Below are 7,720 nucleotides of genomic sequence, written 5' to 3'. Positions count from 1 at the left end.
TGGCCTCGAACTCAGAAATCCTCCTGCCTCTGCCTCCCAAGTGCTGGGATTAAAGGCATGCACCACCAACGCCCAGCCATATATTAGTTTCATTAAGACAGGTGATCATGTATCCCATGCTGGTTTTGAGCTCACTATGTAGATGAGGATTCCTGATCCTGCTGTCTCTGCCCTCCAATTGCTCGGCTTGTGGGTGTGAGCCACCACACCTGGCTCAGAAGGCTTTTTTATACAGCCTCCTCCAAGATGTTTTTCATCAGAACGTATTGGATTTAGCCTCAATGACACAGAAGTGGTCTCTGTTCATTCTCCTGCCACAAAGAGCTCAGCAGTGTAGCACAGAGGAACAGTTAGGGCACCTGGGTACCCTGCCAGCCGTTAGCTGACTTCAGCCTTGGGCAGGTGGATGACTCTCTGAGACTGGACACATTCATCCTCAAAATGGGAAGGAGGATGGTGGTCACAAATGAACATGTGTGTTGTGTGAGGATTAGATGAAAACACACAGTCAAGATAACTTAGTAAAATAGCCAGTGAGGGGCTGGAGGGATGGCCCAGCAGTTCAGAGCACTGACTGCTCTGGCAGAGGGCCAGGTCCTAGAACCCATGTTGGGCATGGCTTACAACCACCCTCTAAGGACTTCACCAAGCTCATCCAGCCTCTACAAGTACTGTACTCATGTGTCCAAACTCAAGTACAAACGCATACAGATAATTCTTTTAAATAGCCACAAGCGCACACAGATAATTCTTTTAAATAGCCACTATTACGATTAACTAATCCCCAATAGTGGATTATGTAATAGTTCATATGTAGAACACACTGTATCCAGTATAAATGAGGTTGGGTTTACTAAGGTGATTGTTGTCAACTTAATTTTATAGGTGGTTATCAAATGACTGGTAGCCGGATGAGATATATAGTGCTTCAGTGTGCACGGGCCTCCTCCATTAAGCCCTCAGAGGCTTCAGATCCTCTAGGCCCTGTGTAAAGTGGAGGGCCTGGGGCGTACCAGAGCTCTTTCAGCTGAGACACAGCAGCGGACACCTCAGGCTGTCCCTGTGAGGAGCAGGTGCTTCCCCTCTCACTTCCCACACCTGCAGGGGTCAGGTGCTTTCTGCTGCCCTAGAGTATAACTCACAAGTAACAAAATCGCAACAACCTCTTCCTTAGTCATAATGGCACTAACCTCCTTTTCTTAAGGCACCCCTTCACACTACTCCCTTTCCTGCCAGCATTGTGAATGCCTGGGAGTGGGGATCCAGAGTTGCTCCCCCTGGCCTAGGGTATTAGTTGCCTGATTGCTACTATAATGTACTACCCAAGGTGAAGTAGAGAAATGTGAATTGTGACGACTCAGTTTATTCCAGGATCTTTTGGTGAGAGCACCGCATGGTGGGGCAGAAACTGTCCATGCCATGGTCCAGGAAGAGCAGAAACAGAATAACTTAGACTAGGGTTCCACATACCTTCTTTTTTCTTGGATTTTTTTTATTTACATTTCAAATGTTATCCCCTTTCCCAGTCTCCCCCACCCCCAAGCCCCCTATCCCATCCCCTCTTCTCCTGTTTCTCTGAGGGGTCTGGTTGGTTGATGTTCTTCCTATGGGGTTGCAAACCCCTTCAGTTTCTTCAGTCCTTTCTCTAACTTCCTCCATTGGGGAAGGACCCCCCCACACACACACACACATCATTACCTAAAACTTTCCTGTGAGGCCACACCTCCTATGGGTCCCTCCCACCACCTTTTAGCAGTACCCCAATAGGGTCCAGTCCTTTGATTCCTGGAACTCTTTGGGAAGTGAGCATCCAGACAGTAGAATCTGGTATTCAATTGATGCTCAATAAGCATTCTTCAGATGAATACCCAAGAGGTCGATAGCAGGTGGGGATTTAGGAAGCTGACCTGTCTTATAACGGGGTTTGGTCATTTAGCAGAGGGCTTGGAGGAAGCAGCACTGGCTTGTGCTTTGTTGCTTGCATTCGCCAAGCAGCCAGCAGAAGGCTCTGTTTCCTAGTCACTTTTCCTAGTCACCAGACCCCTAAGACATGGTGCCTGTAGACTAGGCATTCCATTCATCCCTGTGTAGTACCATCTCCCTATAGTCCTTCCTTGGCGGAACAATGCTTGCTCTCATTTTTAGAGGATGCTCCTCCCTAGCTCTCTCATCCTCCTGTCCTGCCCTCCATCTTCTCTCATGGTACCTTGTTCTCCTCAGAGTACCTGCAAAGACTGTACCAGTCCCCAGTGTTGCCTTCCCTCCTGTGGCTGAGCCTTTCTGGGACACAGCCCTCATTCCTTACAGCCTCTGGTCTCTGGAGTCCTCCAGCTGGTGGCTGCTTGGTCCTCTATTGACGATTTCCAGGCTCAGTGTGTCAGCCTTCTCTCCAAAGTCAGCTTTTAAAAGTGACTAAGATGCCTCTGTGTGTTAGACCTGGATCTGTCTTGGATCTGCCAATTGCCTTTTGAGTGGCTTTGAGGAAATTCTGCATTCTTAGAGTCTTCATGTCTCACCTTGAAAAAGAAATTTTGACTGAAGAGGCTGGGGCAGGAGGATTGAAGTGAGGCCACATGATGAGACCTGTTTTTAAAACCAAAATCAAAATTAAAGAAAGGAAGGAAGAGCACTTTGGCAATCTTTCTATTTTGAGAATTTTTTCTTTTTGGGGGGGACATTAGGTTATATATACCCGTCCCCATACATAAGTTTCCAATGGCAATCCAAAGTTCTGTTCCACTAAAGTTGCCCCTGGGAAACCAATGAGTGTGTTGGGCTTACTTATACGAGGGCAGTTACTGTAGAAACATGGGTGAGCCAAACCAGAAACACTAGAAAGTATTTCTTCCCCTACAGCCATATAAATAGAACCCCTTCCTCTAGCTTTCCCAAGCCTGTGTACCCTAGCCCCATCCCAAGACCCCAAGGACACTATCAATTAAAGAAGAATTGAATATAGCCGGTTACAAAATAAAATGGTTGGATACAGAGGTGGAGGGCCGATGATCCTCTCTGCCTTCCTGGAAGGAGGGCCAGTAGTCACCCAGCCCAGTTGTGATGACCCTGTGCCAGGAGGCACAGTTGAACTCGTGAAGGTAGCAGCTCTTTGCCCAGGCTCTTGTACAACACCTCCAAAGCTTGCTTCCATGCTAACAAACACAGGACCCCCAGCCCAAGCCCTTGCATGTTCAGAATCTGGGTGTTTCCTCCATTTTTCCGTGACCCCAGGACAGCCATATCTCAGCCATGATTGCTTTGCCCGTGGACTCGATTGCTCACCTGTGCTATCACTCTCCTGGCATTCTCAGAAGTTCCCATTGCTTGCTCTCTTTAGCCTGACTGACACCCATCTTTCCTCCTTGTCTCCAGTGTCCTGTCCCTCCTCTCCTCTGTATCTTCTCATTGCATTTATTTCTAGTGAGCAAGGGTCTCATCACAGAATAAGAACATGGGGCATGACTAGCTGTGAGTTTAAACACCCGTTTTTGTTTTTTAGGAGTGAGATCAGTTTGAAAAGTATGATACATATTAATTAGTTATTGAGAATAATTTAAGGTCATCTGGCCTCTGAGCACAGAAAAAAATAAAAATGAGACTTCTTTCTTTTGCCCCTTAGTGAATTGCAACCTGGTTTCCAGTAAACTTGGTTATGTCTTTTTTAAAATTTTAGATTTACTTTAAAAGAATTTTTAAAAAAAGATTTACTTATTCTATGTGAGTACACCATAGCTGTTTTTAGACACACCAGAAGAGGGCATCAGATCTCCATATAGATAGTTGTGAGTTACCATGCGGATGCTAGGAGTTGAACTCAGAACCTCTGGAAGAGCAATTGTTGATTTTAACCACAGAGCCATCTCTCCAGCACCCTCCCCCCATTTTAATTTTTTGGATATACCTATTTTATTTATGTCTTGCCTGCATATGTGTGCACCACATGCATGCTTGGTACCTGTGCAGGCCAGAAGAGGGCATCAGATCCCCTGGAACTGTAGTTACTGGTTATAAGTCACCATGTGGGTGCTGAGAACTGAACCTGGGTCCTCTGCAAGAGCAGCAAGTGCTCTTAACTGTTGAGTCATCTCTCCAACCCCCTCAATTATATCTTAGTAGGTGCAATTTGGCAGCAGATATTCCCACGGCCATCAGTACCCTGCACATAGTAAATGATTTAAAGGCTTACATTTTCATGTTTCTGTTGTAGAGAGATCAAAATATAAAGTAGATCTTTGCCAAAGCTTTGGTATTTTGTTTTTCTTTCCTAGTTTTTGTTTTGTTTTTATTTTGTTTGTTTATTTTTGGTTCTGTTAGTGCCCTCAGCCTCCAGGGAAACTGCTTCTCTGTGGAATCATAAAAGGCTAGCAAGACCCCACTTGTGTTTTGGCAAACAGGCAAATTTCAGTTCCGTGACTAAAATGACTTATACTCTTGAAGTCCTATTGCATCTTAGTGATCAGCTTAATAAAATGCCCCACCCCCTGCATTTTTGAAAGGTTCGGATGTGAGTGCCTGTTTTCGAAACCCAGAAGGTTCACCCTTTATAAATATTTCTGCATTTTATGAGCTTTTAGGATATTGTCACAGGAGACCATTTCTGTTGCATGGAATTTTCATAGGAGTTGGCACACAAGGCCATCTGGTTTCTGCCCCTGCTAGTCCTCTAACCTGCCTATCCAGGTCACCAGGGACTTCTTGAAGTGCCATACCCCAGGGATTCCTGTCTGTGCTCAGTGACACTGGGAACCACCCACCCCTCAAACTCACCCTGGTTCCCATCCTCATGTCTTTGTGGACCAGAAGTTACAAACTCAGCCTTTGTGAGTTGCTGATGTCACAAAGATGAGTGAGACATGGTCTTCACCCTTAGACCTAGCAATGGACACAGATACAAATTACTGTAATAGGGGGCACTGCCACTGGTGTGTGAGAGCCTGGGCAACAGTCATTCTCAGTGTGCCTGGGGAATGGAATGTATGGGAAAGACATACTGGATTTCTATTGTGTGGCACTATACCTGGGGACGTGTGAGCAAATGTCTGCTTATCCCCCTGCCACCGCCCCCCCCCCTAACTAGCCTGGTCTTCTCTTCCTCCCCTTCTTTTTGTTTTTGTTATACTTTGTTTTGAGATAGAATCTTGGTGTATAGCTCTGGCTGACCTGGAACTTGCTGTGTAGACTAGGCTGGCCTTGAACTTGCAGAGAGATCTGCCTACCTCTCCCTCCTGAGTGCTCAGATTAAAGGCATGCACCATACTCCCGGCTTTGGTTCCTGCTTCTTTCAGGAAGTTTAGCTAATCTGTGAGTGCCTGTCAGCTGTCTTTACTGCTTATATATGTTTGAGGGATGATTGGATCTGGTTAGTTTCAGGGACTTCCTGAAGCCTTTGAGTTGTTTACTTCCTGAATTTAAGGAGCTACCTCAAATGATGGAATGTTCATCTCTCCTTCAAACATTCCATGGTTTCACCTTTCTCACATCCTGTATCTAATAAGCTTCCTTCCAAGAAGGGAGATTTTAATCTTGAAGTAAATTACTACATAACTGTCTCCTAGGGGAGACATGCGATGTGTAAGTTCTGACACCCCTGCCCATCGCCCTTCTGATACAAGTACCACTTTGTGAATAACTGGACATGGGAAATAAGTGATGAGGAATAAACTATTCTGCTTCCTGTATACTCAGTCATTGTGTTGTTGGGGTAAAATGTAACTGTGGTACCTTCAAGCCTCAGTGGCCTACCTCCATATATACATTATCACAGTTCACGGCAAGTTGGTCTTTACACAGTCACTCAGGATCCTAGGATTATTCTACCAGTGACTTCCTTGGGCTCTGGAGTCTTCTTGGACCTACCTTCCCCACCCAAGCCCTTACATACAAGAGAGGAGAAGGTGAACATGTAAGATTATATATATACATATATGTGTATATATATACATATATATATATATATGTATACACACACACATGTGGTTGTACCATTTAAACTTCAAATGGTTGAATCATTTCTGTCCATTAGTAACATGGCTCACCTAATTGCAAAGGAGGCTGGAAAATGTAGTTATATATATTTGGGCAAAACAAACTAGAAGCTAAAGATCAAACAAATGTATTCTCATGCTGGAGGTGGAGAAGTCCAAGACCAGTGCACCAACAGATTCACATCTGGTTAGAACCTGCTTTCTGGCTCATAGGTGCCCTTCCTCTGTCCTCTCTTGAAGCTCTCTGAGCTGTCTTGGAAGGACACTAGTACTACTCATGAGGACTCCATCCTCCCGGTCTCACCACTTCCTGACATCATTATTGTGGGGGGTTGGGATTTCAGCTCTGAATTTGCAGGGACACAAATATTCAGTCCATGGCAAATCCCTTATCTACTGTTTCTGTGAAATATGCAACTACATTATTAATCACCCCATTCTTAGTCTTCAGTGCTGAGTTCTTACCACATGAAACATATGAAGGGTTTTTACCTGATTTTCCATTTTTTCTCATTTCTCAGCCCAACAGGCAGGACTCGGGAAATCACAATGCCTTCCAGGAGTTACACCCCGTACACGAGAGTCCTGGAGTTAACCTCGAAGAAAACGCTGACTTAGGCACTCAGAGACGTACGCCTCTTGCAGATGCCTAAAAGGCCCTGGAAGCCTGTGACTTAAAAGTCTGGAGAGGGTAGTGATTGCTTCCTCGAAGACATGGTGTGACCTAGAATGGGAATCTCAGGCAAGCGGAGACAGAGAGAACCAGCAAGGGCTGGTACATGAGGTCATATTTCAGACACCAAAGTCCAGGTTTCACTGTCTATTTTCTGTTTTATTCGATTTTGGTTTGGAGGGAAACAGGCATTAGTTAAAAGTGTCATTTTTGTGGCAGCACAAAGGTTTTGTTTACCCATAAAGTATTAGCAGCAGTATTTCTCCCACATGGAGAAGCCTGTGCATAAGTAGCATGGGCATCCAGAAAAACTTGAACCTAGAGGGAAAGATTCCCAGCATGCAGTGCTCTCTCCTCGGTGAGGAGAATGTGTGCCCGGTTGTGGGAGCCATGTTCAGAGATTTGTGTGTGTGCCAGAGTACCTTCCTTCTGATTCACTAATCCCTCGTTTTAGTGTGTGCCTTATGCCTTGATTGGACCAGCTGAGATCACTATATTTATTCAAGCTGTGATTCTTTTCTTTCTCACTCAAAAAAGAATTTTGTATGTTGTAGCATTTAATCATTTCATGTTCAGTAACAATTGGATATTTTTGTTAAATGGATGAGTCCATTCACGCATGCTCTACTTTGATATTAAAACCCACATAATGTATATTTAATAAATTCTATCTATTTTGTTCTAATAGTGTTTCTTTTCTATTTTATCCCTATGTAGAAGGGATAGACACTCAGTAGGCCAGGCTCTGGAATGGGTGTCAAGGTCATATATGCTGGTGGTCTTTCATCTGTTGGCTCACAGGAGAATGGAGAGGTATAAGATTGCCTTTCTTTTCAAATCCTGAAATAAATTTTGTTAACATACCTTTTAAAAAGAGTAAGATATATTCATGATCATAAAAGAAATTAGATCTTCCTTTTAAAAATAACCTTCTAGGTCTGGAGAGATTATTCAGCAGTTAAGAGTAACTGCTGGGGTTTTTTTGTTTTGGTTTGGTTTGGTTTTTGGTTTTTGTTTTTTTTTTTGTTTTTGTTTTTGGTTTTGTTTTGGTTTGGTTTTGGTTTTT

The 7,720-nt window shown here is 44.2% G+C and overlaps 1 protein-coding gene across 1 annotated transcript in view; it reads left to right on the top strand.

Annotated features, from left to right (window-relative positions):
- Myzap (myocardial zonula adherens protein) overlaps positions 1-7,339 on the top strand; it is an 89,743-nt gene extending 82,404 nt beyond the window's left edge. The window contains exon 13 of the mRNA XM_031343879.1: positions 6,503-7,339. Within this exon, the coding sequence (XP_031199739.1) occupies positions 6,503-6,599 (97 nt within the window). The 3' untranslated portion in view covers positions 6,600-7,339. The remainder of the gene's footprint in view (positions 1-6,502) is intronic.
- Positions 7,340-7,720: the final 381 nt, after the last annotated feature.

This window comes from Mastomys coucha, unplaced genomic scaffold, assembly GCF_008632895.1.
Source record: "Mastomys coucha isolate ucsf_1 unplaced genomic scaffold, UCSF_Mcou_1 pScaffold23, whole genome shotgun sequence".
In the NCBI taxonomy this organism is placed as follows: domain Eukaryota; kingdom Metazoa; phylum Chordata; class Mammalia; order Rodentia; family Muridae; genus Mastomys; species Mastomys coucha.
Note: the sequence above shows the minus strand (reverse complement) of the source record. Positions and strands in the feature narration are given on the sequence as shown.